This window comes from Diuraphis noxia, unplaced genomic scaffold (genome assembly GCF_037042655.1).
Source record: "Diuraphis noxia isolate RWA-SAM2 unplaced genomic scaffold, SU_Dnox_SAM2 contig0006, whole genome shotgun sequence".
In the NCBI taxonomy this organism is placed as follows: Eukaryota; Metazoa; Arthropoda; class Insecta; order Hemiptera; family Aphididae; genus Diuraphis; species Diuraphis noxia.
Window position 1 is genome coordinate 3307979 of NW_028301716.1, and position 16628 is coordinate 3324606.

Below are 16628 nucleotides of genomic sequence, written 5' to 3' on the forward strand. Positions count from 1 at the left end.
ATCAACTATAACTGTACTACATCATTCTTATAACATCGTTTACACACATTTTATCTTATTCAACGTGTCATTGTCGATTGGAATACCGTTGTATAGTTCCAACGAATGTAACTTTTTTAGTAAGTTGGGCGATAGGAAAGTTTTCAAACTGCAAATCGAACAAAACAAATTTAACTTGAAAAATAAAAAAGATAGCAAAATTTTACTCGTCCAAATTAATTTGTAGATTGTCTGATGTAGGCACTCGTTCCAAGTACGCGGATACCATCTGGTTAGCTCGATATGTATTGTTTTTAGTACTCAATACCTTCAGATTGTGAAGGAAACTCAGAGACGTTAATATTAAAACAATACAAACGACCACATCCATTATTGTATTTGTACGGTCAGTCATTAGGTTTCTTCGTTCTTTTAAAACCTTTGAGAGATAAAAATACTGGTTAGTGACATCTAGGTACAACTTAGGTTGTTACATACAAGGAGATTTACCTTCACGGAATTTTTGGTCAATGGTTCATATATGTACCTACGTCTTCGGTAATTTCTAATCGCCCTTACATACTCAACGTCTTGTAAAAGGGTACAAGTTTTTTTCCTGTACCGGTGTAACGTCAAATTATATATAAAGGTCACAATTGGATCCTACAAAAAATTTCGCAAGTAAAACATCAGTTAAATCGGCATTAAATGTATACCACTGTTCTCGAATTATATTTCGCCATGACTGCGCTAATAAATATGATCTTAAACGGGGAAGACACTATAACTCCTTGAAGAATTCCAATTGTTATTGAGGTAAGCCAACAAAGACTTTTCACTTGACCAAATTTTAAACCATATAGAATAATACAAAACGCCGTTAAAACATAAACCATAACGCAACAACCCCTAATTTATAAAAATACATTATTATACTTTCAATTAATAATATAAGTATTATTAAATTATAAAATCAAAAATACAGGGGTGATTCATGAGGCGTAAAACACCCGTGATTTATAAAAACTATTTACTTTTTTTTTTTTTTCAAAATTTTAGATCTATGCTGTTCTAGAACTATAAATATTTAATATTTTTCGCCCTTATATTTATTTGGTAAACTACTATCAACTTTTGATTTTTAAATGGCAACCTATATTAAAAATATCATAAAATAATAAGGCTATTTTTTAATGAATTTTCACGTTTAAATTTTCATTTTTAATTAATCTATTGACGAGATATAGTCTCCCAATGTTGGATGGTTTTGGGGTGGTGTTTGTACTGTGTAAATATGTTTACCTACCACAACAATTAGGATTTATATGCCCTGTGGTAAAAATAATAATTTTTAAATAAATTCAGTAAAGGCCGTAAACTTAAGTCGCGCCCCTAAATTTATTTTATAATGCACATTTGGCAGGGTTCGCGGAGATTGTCACACTGAAGGAGTTTGCGGCACTGGTCATAATAATACTTAACAGTTGTCCAGAAGCTATAACTAATAAATCCAATATTGTTCAACGACAGGTATATCGGTGATAATCGTTGAACATAATAGCTACAATAAGGTATTTTCATCTCCCTTTTCGGCTATGGACCAATTGCGCCTAAAACAAAATTTGTATTTAAGGGTCAATATACCAATTGCGCTGCATATATTTTTGGGTCAGTGTACCAATTGCGCTGCATATATTTTTGGGTCAGTGTACCAATTGCGCTTCTTATATTTTACGGTCAATATACCAATTGCGCTTGTATTAAAATTTGCCTGATATTTATTGATCAATTGATTACTAGCTAAAGTGACTGGTTTTAATATATTTTATACCAGTATCGGGAATTTTATGAAACATTATTATTATCACGCACATATTTTGATCACGGAAGTATGCATTTGAGTGATGTACGAAAATTGTATTATATATTTTTTTAAATTAGCATATTATTATTATACCTCGTGGTGACTAAATGAATTATTTTAATATCTTAATGTAGGCAATTGTTCTTTTATACTTATGATGATTATATTCTCCTTTCCTCGTAGTGAAAAAATGTATTATTGAACAAATATATTATTCTGTAAACTAACCAAATTATATTATTCTAAATTGTAATGCCATGTTCAAATTATAATTAAAAAAAAATATTATTATTATTAAAGCATGCAAAATACAAATATCATGTAAACATCATATAAACTCAAAATCTTATTACTTTATGATTTAACCACCTATTCTCTGATTATTATTAATATTATTTTATTTTAGATTTCATTGACTAAACTGCATAAACCTTGTAAAACTGTATAATACATGTAAAAAATGTATAGAGCGCAATTGGTCTATCGACCCTAACATTTTTAGAGCGCAATTGGTCTATCGACCCTTAAATGTTTAGAGCGCAATTGGTATATGAAAAGGTAATTTTAAGCGCAATTGGTAAACTCCCTTTTCATAATATCGTTTTATACCTTAGTAATTGGACCATTACTGTCACTTGTCACAATATGAGTACATAACGCATACTTGCGTGTATTCCGCAGCTTGTCCCCGCTACAAATACCTACGGGCATGGAACAATACAGTGATGTCTGATTAGGCTGATTCGCGATTAGGTAAAAATCAGAGAAAGGAACTTTATGGGTTAAAAATTTAACATTTTTATCAGCTGTTATTTGAATTGTTCTGTGCACGATTACAATTCATGGTTACATGATAATATGATATGAAGTATACCTAATACTAGGTTATCGTGATGCATGACTTTTTATTATAAGGTTTTAATAAACCCAAAATTTAAAAATACACAATTTTTTTTTAAACAAAATATTTAAAGTTTTAATGTAAAAAATTCATTTTTCTGGCTTTTGTGTTTGTAAAAATATTTATTATATTGTCTACATCTATTTCAGAAGTTTGCAGCCTTTCAATATTAAGTAAAGCCAAGCTTGATAATCTATCTTGTGAAATGGTACTACGTAGGTAGTTCTTTATGAGTTTTAGTTTTGAAAAAGACCTTTCAGCAGAAGCAGAAGTGACTGGCATAGTTATGAATATCATTGTAGCCGTAAATACATCAGGGAAAATAGTTGATAGATTTTCTTTTATTATAAATAATGATAGATCTTTTATTGTCATATTTTTAATGTCACTGGTATTAGTGGTATTATCCTTTGAAAGAAAAAAATCTTGAAGACTGACTATTTGACGCGTGAAGTCACTACTAATATCGTCACGGTACTTTTCAATAAAATCATAAGTTGACTTAATTAAAAGTTCTTTTGTCATTGAAATCATACTAAACGGTATTAAAAATCTGAAATAATCACATACAGTGTTCAATCCAGTAAATCTAAATTTTAGCTGTGATAATATAGTATCAATAACAGAATAAAAAACAGTTACTTTAAAATTATCCTGGGTAATTGTTAGTCGTCTATCACCATCAATTTCACCGGGAAATAATTTACTATACCGTTCACGGCTTTGATGGAATGTAAATGGTATACTCCATGAATCACACATTTTTTTTGCTTTGTCAACAATTGTATCATAGTTTTCACGCATCAATTTGATATCTGAGATGGCCGTATTTAATTGATCCAAGGCCTGTTGCAAATGCAAGTCAACAGACTGCAGTTTTTTGGATACAAATTGCATAGACTTTAAAATATTTTCCCAAACACACAATATCAAAATAAATTCTGGTGATTCTAACTTTTTCTTAAGAGCTAAGGCCATATCTCTTTCATTTTTTTTTTGTACTTGTCAACTGTAATTTTGTGAGAGCTTTTAAAATATCTACAAACCGCATTCTCAAAGAATATAATGCATTATGACGGGCTTCCCACCGAGTTGCGCATAATTTTTTTAATACAACTTTTCTAATAACAGTTCCTTCTTCTTCGCCGAAAGCTAAATCGGTCCACCGGGGACCACTTGAACTAAAAAAATTGAAAATATCTTGTACAATTTCAAAAAATGATTGAACTTTCCTGGAACTCTTAGCGGCATCACATATTATTAAGTTAATATTATGAGAACAGCAGTGCATAAAAGTTGCATTGGGCACTATTTCACAAATTCTCTTTTGGAGTCCACTAAATGAACCACTCATTACTGCGGCACCGTCATATCCTTGACCACGGCATTTGGATATGTTTAATTCATATTTGGATAATAATTCTAATAAAAGATTGGAGTAATCAGCTGCACCATGTTTTTTTAACACAAAAAATCCCAAAAAGGATTCTTTTACTTCCACAATCTTTTGTTCAAAATCAACCTTAGTGTACCGAATAACGAGACTCACTTGATCTTTTTTTATTATATCCTTGGTGGAATCTAATATAACTGAAAAAAAACAACTTGATTTAATATCATTGCAAATTGTACGCCTCAAATCTGTCGCTAAAATGTCAATCAATTCATTTTGTATAGCCCAACTTAAATACTTTATCTTCTGTTCTTCATTACTTAATAAATTGTTTAAAATAGGATCAAATTGAGCAAGTAATTTTACAATCCTCAAAAAATTCCCTTCAGTTGGATTTTGAATTTTTAAACTTCCCTCATTTCCCCTTAAAGCAGTATTTCCTGAAGTTATTGTAAGAATAATTTGTATTAAACGTTTAAGAACATTTCTCCACTTGGTAGCTTCTTCTAAATACTGTCTTTCTAAATTTGCATCTACTGTTTGATTTTTGACCCACAAATTATGAACTTTAAGTGCATCAAAATGTTGAATACTAGTTTCGTGTCTTTGTATACATTGAGACAAGTGCTGCCAGTCATTAATGCCATTAATCCATTCAGATTTGAAATTTCCATAAGTCCTATTAGCGAAGAGCCAGCATATTTCACAATAAGCTTTATCAAGAACAATTGAGTAACACAACCAACGTCTAGGAATTTTTAACCCAGATTTCATAGTAACTTGATAATATTGTGTAGAAAACTGTCTTCCGTGAATATTTGATGGAAAATTTGTTGTTGGCTTACAAGGTCCAAAATTCAGTATACTTCTTTTTAAGATGTCATTAATATTTTCTTCAAATAAACCTCGATCTGTTGGATATTTTTCATTAAAATTTAGAAAATTTTTAGAATTTATTTGGTCTTTACTCGCTTCTAAAAAATTTTTACATACACTATACACATTATAATATCATAAACCGTAGTAGATAAGTTACCTTTATTACAATCTGTTATATCACTTAGGTTTTCATTTTCATAAACAATTCTATGTTGAACTTGAAAAACACTGTCAACGCTGATATCTTCCAATAATGTGTTATTTATTGTATGGTCTTCATCAATAACTGAATTAAATAATTATATTGGGCCATTATACATTTTGACACAGCACTGGGCCACCATATAAAATCAAAATAATGTGTATTTAAATGTGTAAACTAGTTACCTTTATCAGGATCTGTTAAAACACTCAAAGTATCACTGCAGTTTTCATTTTCAGAAACATTTTCATGCTTATCAATAATGTTAATGCCAATATTTTCTACAAATTCATTACTCTTTTCCTCAATAGCTATAAACAACAATAATATTGAACAATTACACCAAAGCAAAATGCTGGAGAAATGGAAATTTGAATATTTAAATAACTATAAACTTTAAATAAGTATTTAAAATTATAGCCATATTATATTTACATATGTATATAGTATATTGTATAAATTGAATGAAATTATGTTTGAATTCACAAATAAAATTTTTAATCTTATATGTATTAACTTAGAGTCACAGTGATACCTTAAAATTGAATGGTAAATACCTATTGTGCATCATTTAACAATTTTAAATGTTTTAACTATTGTTTTTCTATGTTGTAGGTACTAATAGATTTTACTGTAATATTAAACATTGTAGGTAGAATAATGTTATATAGTCTACATATATTATATTATAATACTATAGTCTATAATCTATATACTTAGTATCTAAGTAGTATGTATAAACACATTATATAAATTATAATTTGAAATATATATTAGTACTTGGTAGGTGCTTATGAGTTATGTTATAAATAACTAATACTTGTTCAGTAAAATTTAAATAATTTAGAAAGTACTCACACAAGGTCGAATTTTTAAAAATTGCATTGATTTTAGTTAATTTTGAGGTAGATTCATTTTGTTTCTCCTTGCGTTTTCGTTTTTCAGAACCACTCAAATGTTTCTTTTTAAACATACCTAGACCACAGTTTAAAAATTAGCTTAATTCGCATTTAGTATTCATACCATATCCAAAAAGATAAATAAATTACAAAATAGAAAAATAAAATCGATTCTCACATCGTTAGGTACTACTTACTTGGTGACAACTGGTTACAGTAGAATCACAGAATAAAATAAAGAAGAACGTAAATGGCATAGACCAACGAATTTATTTACTTAACCTTAAACAGTTAAACACTAAACAATTAACTGATAAATGATGATACTCCGAGCAGTCGTTAGTTACTACTTTACTAGTAAGTCAATATTAAGCTCAGTGTTAAGAATATAATAATTAAAAAGTAGGTATCGTCAATATTCATCATTAAAATTACAAAATATATTTTATATTTATACCAAAACCAGCAACTCAAACAATCGTGGTCGTGGTCGTCGTATCAGTCGTATCATATTGTCATTTTAATAGTTTATAAATAAACACATTAACATTACTTATATTATGGCGCGTCGTCACTCGTCAACCGTCGTCGTTTTCAGCTATCAGCCAGTTGTTCTTCCGACAATTCGACAAACAACGACCCATAGAGGCATAGTCGCATAGACGCGATAAAAATAGATGTTATGGAAAAATTGATAGTACCATTGATCATATAATATTATACAAAAACGTCAAAAACCTACCATCCTATTTTAACATAGGTACCAGAGGTACCTACTTATCAAATATTAGTATACATACAACTACATTAATGTTTAAACTTAAAAAAAAAAAATTATTGTGAGTAATTAATTTTGCGTTTTTAGACAATTTATGTGTTTGCTCCGGGTTGGGCCCGGGGGCCCCCCAAATGTATGTAAGCCTCGGGGCCCGTGTGCGCGGCACGCTCTGCACACCCGGTTTTTGCGGCACTGGTATAGTATTAGTATTTCATTTTGTAGTATAAAAGCTTGATGGTCGATCATCAAGTTTATTAATGTTATAAGCGTATAAGATGGGAGAAAAAACAAAAGTACTTTGTGTACAGTGTAAATTAAATATTATTAATTTCGTATTTCTTTGTACAACTACTACAGCTTGTTCATAACATCATTATTTATTATTTAATATGCATACACTGCAATTGCGGTATCACCTACCTTATTAACAGTGTACACGTTTTCACGTCTTGAACATGGTAAACGAAGTCCCTAACCTTCAAAAGAAATTTAAAAAAATGTAATCTGTACGACAGTACCATGGTAGACAACCGTGAATTGTACCCAACAGTAATATGACTATACTGCAACTATAGTCTATTCTTATTAACATCGGCTAGCAGAGTTCATATCACAAGGTTGTTATCATCAAAACCAACATTAAACCACAGATATATAAAACAACTAGATAGTCGACTCCTTATCAAAGAACAAACAAGAAACGACACTCTGCCGTGTGATAACATAGTGGAGGCTCGGCCTTGAAGTTATGATCGAATTACTGGAGGCTCCGCCTTGAAGTTGGTACCGATTTTTGTTTACAATAAACACAGATATAGATAATAAACTAGATTGCTAACAGTATAAATTGACAAGCTAGCCGACGGACGCCGATTTTCCGCCATGTTGGTTGTGGGCTGTGGTATTTTATCAATTTTTATTATTGAAGTGATAATATAATACACAATACACATACACATAAATATTATTAATTATTATGGTTCATGAATTCGTAAATATTTTCTTAGAACTTAGAAGTATTTTAAATAATAATAGTATCTTTTATTAGTCATCAAGAAAACTTTCAACTTATTACCTGAGTATCTCAAAAAGTCAAAAATATTTAAAGAACTAATCTTACTGCTACAAACAATGAAACAACATAATACATAAGTAATATTAATCTAATAATATATTTCAGTTGTAAAAAAAAAATAGGATTATAAGTTATTAAACAAAATTGTCTTATGCAACTTTTGTCTTTTGTTGACAGAAGATTTCATAATTGAAGAACTTAAAATTTTACTGTAAGAATGTATACGAATATTTAAATAAATACGGCTTACTAGGTTAATAATATTGATTTTGTGAGGACGTGAATGCATTTCAGTGTCTTCAAAAGTGTCTTCAGTGTCTTTTATCGCAGCTATCCACTTTTCTTTTAGTACATTATTATTTGGAAATCTACAAAAGTTATTTAGTAAAATTGTTTGTATTATGTATAGATAACCATGTTGAAAACCACTTCCACAAAATAGATTAAATCTATTCTGTGCTACTGCCTACTACTAATACATACTTAAAAAAAACCACTTTGTCACGACCAGAACGATTAGCACATCCAAGCACACAACAAGTTTGTGGCATTTTAAATTAAAATTGTACTTTGTTCAATAAAACGACTAGAGTAAAAATAAGTAACTTCTACTTTTTTATTTGTAAGCGAAAGTAAAGTCAAGATACAATGTTCATTTGTTAGTTTTTATAAACATTAAATGGTGATGGACATTGTTTATTTTTAGATCATATTTTTGTTTTGTACATATCACTATCAAACAGCGGCGTAGTTGCAAAGGGGGCGCTTGCCACAAACCCACTTTGAAAATTAACTTTTAAACAAAATTTTATAATTTAAAAAAACAATATATTGAAGTTGTATAGTATTAAGTTCTGTATTGTATAATTTATTTTATTATTTTCATTTACTGAAATTAATTACTAATTACTACCTATATATACTTGCCCCCTCCCGGCCCTCCAACTAATATTCCTAACTACGCCCATGACAAAATATATATATATTGTCATGGCTATGCAACTGCTATCTTATATTGCTTATTATTATAATAATTAATCTTATTATTTTATACAAGCATATTTTTACTAAATTTTAATTAATTTTATTCGTGTATAACTTATTTTGCATTATATGTTTTTGTATAATATGTTAAGAAGTGTGATGCGAGTATGTGACATAAAATACCCGCCAAATGATATATTTAAAATTAGGTATCACATTAATCGTATTGTATTTTGATAACACAACAGAGCCCACAACCAATATGACTTTTTTTGGCGTCAGCTGTTATCACTAGTTAGCAATCTAGTTTATTATTTATATCTGTGACAATAAACCACATCTATAGTAAATGTAAAATGACAAAATTGTCATTATAAGTAAATTTTAAGGTTTGTTCTTTGTTATAAGTTAATTGTTAACTTTTAAGTTTCAAATGTAACAAAAATTATTGTGTATATTATTATATTTACAAAATCATGAAAATAAATTAATTTGTTATCAAGAATCAAAATTGTTTAATTTCTTATCAAAACTTTTTGGCCAACACGGCGGCACTTGGCGGCATCCAAATTTACGTGAAGTAAGATATTTTGATTTTTACGAATGTTGGAAAATAATTCTTTAGAGAGTCCATCAAATTTTTCTAACATAAGTTCTTCAGATTCTATGTTTAGTACTCTTTTGTCAATTAGTAACATTAAAAGACCGGCTAAAGTATTAATTTTAATATATTTACGTCTGATTTGTTGCTTTATAATTTAATAATTTTATTCTGTTAGCTTGATTTATTATTTTATTTTTAAGTACTAATTTTGATGGAGTTGTTTTTCGATAATGTGAAATAGTAATTTTACATTTAGAAGTAGTGGAGATTAATGAAGAATGTTCTTCAGCACTTTTAAAACACAAATGTCTTTTTGGAGTAAGACATAATGGTTCATCTTGAACTGATGTAGAGAACTCTGTAGTAGTTAATTGAATGAAGTTGGTTCACAAATTTCTGAGTGATATATTTTGGTTGGTATTTGAATAACAGTCATGATGAATATTGATGGTATAGCATCATCACACAATAACAATTTATAGGTACCACCAATTGGAGTTCAAAAATCACTTTTCAAAAAATGATTATTACACAATCGTGAATTTTTCGTTGGAATAAAGCCAGCTTTTATCCACTTAGCATTGCGTTCAGGATTTTGTAATGGAAATCTGTTAAAGACCAGTTGTCTGTGATAAATATTTGGAACAACGTAATTTATTTTAATATATGAAGTACTTACGTAAATAAATGATTTTTAGTGTCTTTTGTTGTCTGTTTACACAGTCATGTGCAGGACACGATGCTACCATATTTTAATAAATATAAAATGTAGGTATTAAAGTATATTAAAATATTTATTAATAAATCATAAAGTCATAACATTACAAATTAATGCGTACAGAAAATGGCAACTGAAAATGGCAGTCTCACAAAAACGAGACAACGAGTAAAAGCATATGAAGTTTTGAAATTTTTGTGCCGTTAGTGGTAATTATGAATTAATATACGAGTATGATATGATGATGATAAGGTGTATAATGTAAACATTGTCAACTTCGCATATGGCGGATTTGCTTCAATATTAATATCGAGTCGGCTATCAAGTTGTTTTATATATACGTGCATTAAACATAATATCTGATCAAAATAAGAATGTTTAAGTGTTAATCCCATAGAGAATAGAAGAATCCTTTTGTTTTTCTATTATCCAAGGTTTGATTACCTAGGATCTGAAGTCCGAACCTCTGAAAAACAATATTTATTATATTTTTTTTATTTCTATCGTTTTATACTATTTTACATTAATTTTTATAAATAATTAAATTTATTATTTGTATATTTACCTTCCCTATTTTATAGGCTATATATTGTAATCGTGTATATATTAACATGTGAGGGCAATTGGTATATTTTAAAAATCCCGATAACAGTCTTGGGGGGGAGGGGAACTGGTTAACAGCCGAAAACTTTTCCATGCACCAACATGATGTTAGACTCAAGGTTATCCATATTATGAAAACGTTTACCGGATCTAGACGGGATACGCATGGGGGGTTGGCTTGTTTACCATTCCCTATTTCATGTTGATAGGGTATGGTGACACAGGGCAAGTATGTGGTGGGGGTTACTGCGACAATTAATCAATGAATCAAATAATTCAATTACTTATAATATGTATGTATAACAATAAAAGTTACTGTCAGAAGTAGGTACCCTGATAATCAATTATAACTGTTATATCTTGGGTTGAACCCGAACGGCAAGGAATTTATAAGCGATAAGTAATATTAATAATATCATGACCATTCACCATTCACCAGTGGCACTTGCTATTATTGTTGAGGAGAACTGTCCAACATAATGCTAAATGGGGTATTTTAAGGCACAACTTAGGCTTAATTATCGTACTTACTGAATTTACTTGAAAAGTCTATTATGCTTTACGCTGGAGTATAAAAATCTTAATTGCTGCGGCCGCGGTACTGACATGGTATAACACATTTATACACAAACACCATCCCAAAACCATCAAACTTTGGGAGACTATATCTCGTCAACGGATTAATGAAAAATGAAAATTTATTAAAAAATAGCCTTATTAATTTATAATATTTTAAATATAGGTTGCCATTTAAAAATCAAAAGTTGATGGTAGTTTACCTAATAAATATAAGGGTGTAAAATATTAAAAATTTATATAGTTCTAGAACAGCATGGATCTAGAATTTTGAAAAAAGTAAATAGTTTTTGTAAATAATGAGTGTTTTACGCCTCATAAATCACCCTGTATAGTATATCTGTACGTGCCATCCAATTATAAACCAATAATTCCATTGACGTATTTCTGTTATCATTTCTGTGTGAACTGGATAGTATAACTTATTTTCAACAATACGCTCGATGATAAAACTGACCGCTTTTTTCGAAGGTGATTCTATAAAAAAACGATAAATCTAATGTAAAAAAAAAATAATTTGTTTTATAATAAAAGTCTACGCAGGTATACTACGCACGATGTTCATTATCTGAAGTTCGCTTTACTTTTGGTCTCACGTTGTGCGTAATTTTGTTCAAAAGTAGTAGTCTGCCTTTTCTATAGATATTGAAACAAAATATGCTTTGTTTTAAACACTAATATAAATTATTTTTATTTTTACCGAAAACATTTATGTACACCAAACGTTAATAAAAATTGTATTAATCCACTTTGTATGGCTATTATAACTTCTCTTGATTTCAATTCAAATTTTTGAAAGTTTTCTTCGTTAGCTAAAAATAATAATAAAACATTAATGATCAATAATAATTATTAGTGACTTAATTAACATAATTACTGTGAACTTTTTCGTAGAAAATCATACTGCACAACATTAAACATAAAATGGTACACAATATAACACTAAGCCTTTGACATCGGGTTATAGGAGACCTTGGATGACTGTCGAGTGGAAAACAGCAATGCTAATTATTTGTAATAGGTACTTACACATAATAATGTACACATTGTTATAATATTATATTATACTTTTATAACATATGTGACGTGATTATAGTCACACGTTATTTTTAAGGAACACAATATTTACCGTATAAACACACTGGCCCATAAATGATTCTCTCGTATCCCCATTTCAACATTTTTTTTAGTTTCTTTTTTCCAACTCTTTTTTGAGTTAGAGATGTAAATCATGTGTTCGATATTTTTCGTGGATTCACGAATTGTAAACCATCGTTCAACTTCAAACACCCACACTTTATTATTACGTACTTCTGTTACAATGATTTGTTGGCAATACCAATCTGGATATGAGCCATAATTGTCATGCCAAATATGTATGGATTGAAGCTCTCCTAGACTCTTAGGTGTAAAGATAACGAACCAGTCATCGTTGGAACGCTGCATCGTCTGGTAGTTATCCGAACTATGGAGCCAATGAGCCTTAAATAATAGTCTTAAGTAAGTGTTATTTGAAAATATGGACAGCCAATTTCGATCAATTTAATTTTTCAAAATGGATGTCTTTAAACACCAACCCTTTGTGGACTGATATAGAAAATAGCATTGTATTTTTAAACTAATATGATCTACAATTAAACGACTCTTTATTATTTGATCAATCCCAAAACTTAAATTTGTTTTTGTCAGAAATGGAAAAAAATGAAGAATTTTCATCATTATTATCAGATAAAAAGTGGGTGAAATATTTTGAACAAAGAAGCTATGATACGTTTTAAGAACTATTAAAAATATGCACGTTCTACTTCACCATACCTGCTCTTATGAAAGCACAATGGACTGATGATAGAAATAGACTTCTACCCGATTCTGTAAAACATTTGTTGATGAAAGAATACAATTTTAAGCATTTTGACTGTACTCAGTTTTATGATTATTGTACTAAAGACAAAAGTTTGCTATCAAAAATTCGAAGCAGTAATAAATATTAAGTTCTTAAACATATATATTAATCAAATACCCATGTACCTAATTAAAATTATAAATTAAAACTAATTTTTCACCAAATATATCATAATATATGATAATTTTATGTATTTCAGTATTAACTATTAAGTATTTCATACATAATTTAGTATATAAAATGTCATGTTAATTATATAAGTATTAACTATGAAATTAGAGTTTTTATATTACATTTATGGCTTTATATAATATTATGTACTCTTTTCTTAAAGACACAATGTGGTAACCCTAGACTCTTAATTAAACTAGGTGTTTGTCAAGAGAACTATTTATTTTCAAAAAAAAAATTATAATAATATGATTTATATGTAAAGAAACTAGTGAAAATGGAAAAACAGATTTAATTTGTTGTGATTGATACCTTAAAGTTTAAAAAATTCTCTTCTATATCACAGAAAAAGTAATAACTTTCATTGAAATATTCAAAATATTAAAATTAAAATTTCAAAGTTAAGTATAATAGTAATTAATAGGTTCGAATCCAAGGAAGGCTAAGGTGCTTTAGTCACCCTTCTTTAAATATGTTATATATTATGAATGTAGCTAAGGAATATTCAATACCTCCTAAATCAATGAATTAAATATCTAAATATATTTATAACTGATAGAAAATGTCATCTGGATGAGGAGTGAGGACGTCAAGAAATCGTAGTTTCAAAAGTTATCAATCAGGTGTATAGAAATTGTGATCAAATATTAGAATAAATATACCATAAGAAAATATCATAAATAAATCTTAAAATTAATGATCAACCATATTTCAATCTTCGTTTAAACGAGAGCATAACACGAATACTTAAAAAAACTAAAACTTTTGAAACATTTTTACGAACAGTAAGCTTATGCAAAAACACAAGACATTCGACCAGCTGAAACAATTCATCAATCATCTTCGTACTAAAAGCGAATGAATTTGATAAATAATGCTGGAGAGCAGTTTTACCATACTAGCCACCATCCTGTATTCATGGATATTTATCAACATGTTCTCTCTAAGAGGAAATACAGATATCGGATTATTGACTACAATTTAGCAAGAATTGTAAAAGAAGGATTTTTTTAGAAGTATTTTAATAATTCGACTAGATTCTATCGACACAATTTTGAAGAATAATTTAAACTATTTTGTTAAAAGCTTAACCATGATCAAAATTATTATAAAATCAATTCATTCTTTTTTTTTTATTGAAATCATTATAACTGCTATGGACTAGCGTCCCGCATTACATAGTTCACGGTCAACTAGGTACCAGCCGCATCAATCTAGGGAAGGGTGCGACGATCCTTGTAAATGTAGGAGAGACAGCATTTCTGGAAATCATTAAAATTAGGGACATACTAAATCATGGGAACAGACGACTATAAAAATGTCCTCAATAAGGGTGCACAAGACGTAGTTTTATGCATCATTACAAAAGTTCAAAGAACCAAATGTTTAAATGTAATATTATAATATATACTCTTAATGTTAATTATAATATCAATCGCTAAGGTCTGCAGCTGCAAGGGATGCACATTTGGCTTGTATGTGGGCGAGTAACATTTCCGTCAGTCTAGATAATTATACCACATCCGTGAGAACAGCGACAAGAACGAGTAGACTATGGGGAGTAGAGGGTAGCACTATATAAGGGACCCCGAAACGGCCTGTATTCAGACGCGACTTGACCAGACTAGCCAGAGCACCTTCACGCCAGTCTGTTGTTTAATTTAATTCATTGGACTTAGAAAATTTCTTATAAACAATATTTTGAACTTAGAAAATATTCGAATCAAACCGAATTTATTCTATCATTCAGAATACTTAATTTACATTCAGCGTTCATGTTATAAATAAATATATGTTTTATCACAATAAATAAACAATTAATCTAATTAAGAAGAATTCTACGTTGTGTAATTAACTCAAGAGTCACCTTCCAAACATCATCCTTGACTACTGATACCTGTAGGCGACGTGATCACTACATAACTTACAAAAAAAAATGTAATTATAAAAATTATTCATGATTATCTAATGTATTACATCAAGGAATTCCTTAGAGCATTAAATTAATATATAACGGAAATTTTTTTTATCAATTTTGATTAAATGACCGATACCAGTTCTAATGAACAACTATCATTTTGGGAGATATATTATGTTAATCTATAGTAACAGTCCTTTAGTAATAGTTATTATTATTATTATTATATTATTATACAATAAATTTTGTGTCCTATAATTGTTGGCAAAGTAATAAAAACCATGTGTGTTTCGGACGAAACCTAAATAAATATATTTATATTTATATATATATATATAAAAAAAGATTTAATCCGATAAAGTTAATAAATAATTAGTTATTATTAATTAAAATAACCGTGTACAATGTACATGGTATATAATATATATATATATATAATACAAGCTTACAAAATCATTATCACGTAAGTTCTCAGAAACCACTCATCCGATTATCTTTATTTTTTTTTTTAAATGAAAGAGTATATCATGGAGCAAGTATTAGCATATATTGAGTCCGATAAAAATGCGGGCGTAAAAAGAAGATCCTTCTAAAAATACATTACCATTCAGCTTTTTTTATAGGCGATTAAGGCACATCACTGTTCTACACAGCCTCCTCCATTCCTCTCTATCATTTGCCACTTCTTACAGGTTCTCAGCCCCAAGTATCCTGAAATAATTGTTGGGCTCCTCTATCCACCTTTTCTTCGGTTTGCCCAATGGTTCACCTGCCTAACAGTCTTCCGGTTACTAGTTAAGCGAATTCTTCATTATGCCATTCAATCTCCATCGTGACTAAGCCAGCTCATTTTCCTGCCTTTAAGTGTTTGTATAATGACCTCTTCTCCCAACAAGTCTTTAATTTATTTATTGGGTCTTATTTCATATTCACCTGATTGGTCATTTTTTTTTTTTAGACCAAAAATACGTCGAAGGAATTTCTTTTCTAAAAACAACCAGTTCTGTATCGTCCTCTTTTGACGTTGGTCATGTTTCGCATGAGTATAAAATTACTGGTATCACTAAAACATTTTATTATCTCATATTTTACTTTTTTGATAATACCTTGGACCTGAAGGTTTTCTGTAACGCAAAATAACACGCTATAATAAATAACGCTAAATAACGTTATTTCACACT

General features: G+C 29.3%; 1 protein-coding gene and 1 pseudogene across 1 annotated transcript in view; both read right to left on the reverse strand.

Moving 5' to 3' along the window:
• Nucleotides 1-16628, reverse strand: part of LOC149054621 (polycystin family receptor for egg jelly-like) — a 266701-nt gene that overhangs the window by 99098 nt on the left and 150975 nt on the right. Inside the window, exons 21-29 of the mRNA XM_089230158.1 lie at nt 12585-12937; nt 12333-12436; nt 12156-12267; nt 12012-12091; nt 11806-11932; nt 696-888; nt 490-642; nt 207-418; nt 48-148 (exon numbers count right to left, since the gene is read on the reverse strand). Coding sequence (XP_089086284.1) covers nt 48-148; nt 207-418; nt 490-642; nt 696-888; nt 11806-11932; nt 12012-12091; nt 12156-12267; nt 12333-12436; nt 12585-12937 — 1435 coding nt within the window. The remainder of the gene's footprint in view (nt 1-47; nt 149-206; nt 419-489; nt 643-695; nt 889-11805; nt 11933-12011; nt 12092-12155; nt 12268-12332; nt 12437-12584; nt 12938-16628) is intronic.
• On the reverse strand, nt 2820-4098 carry LOC149054631 (zinc finger MYM-type protein 1-like; annotated as a pseudogene).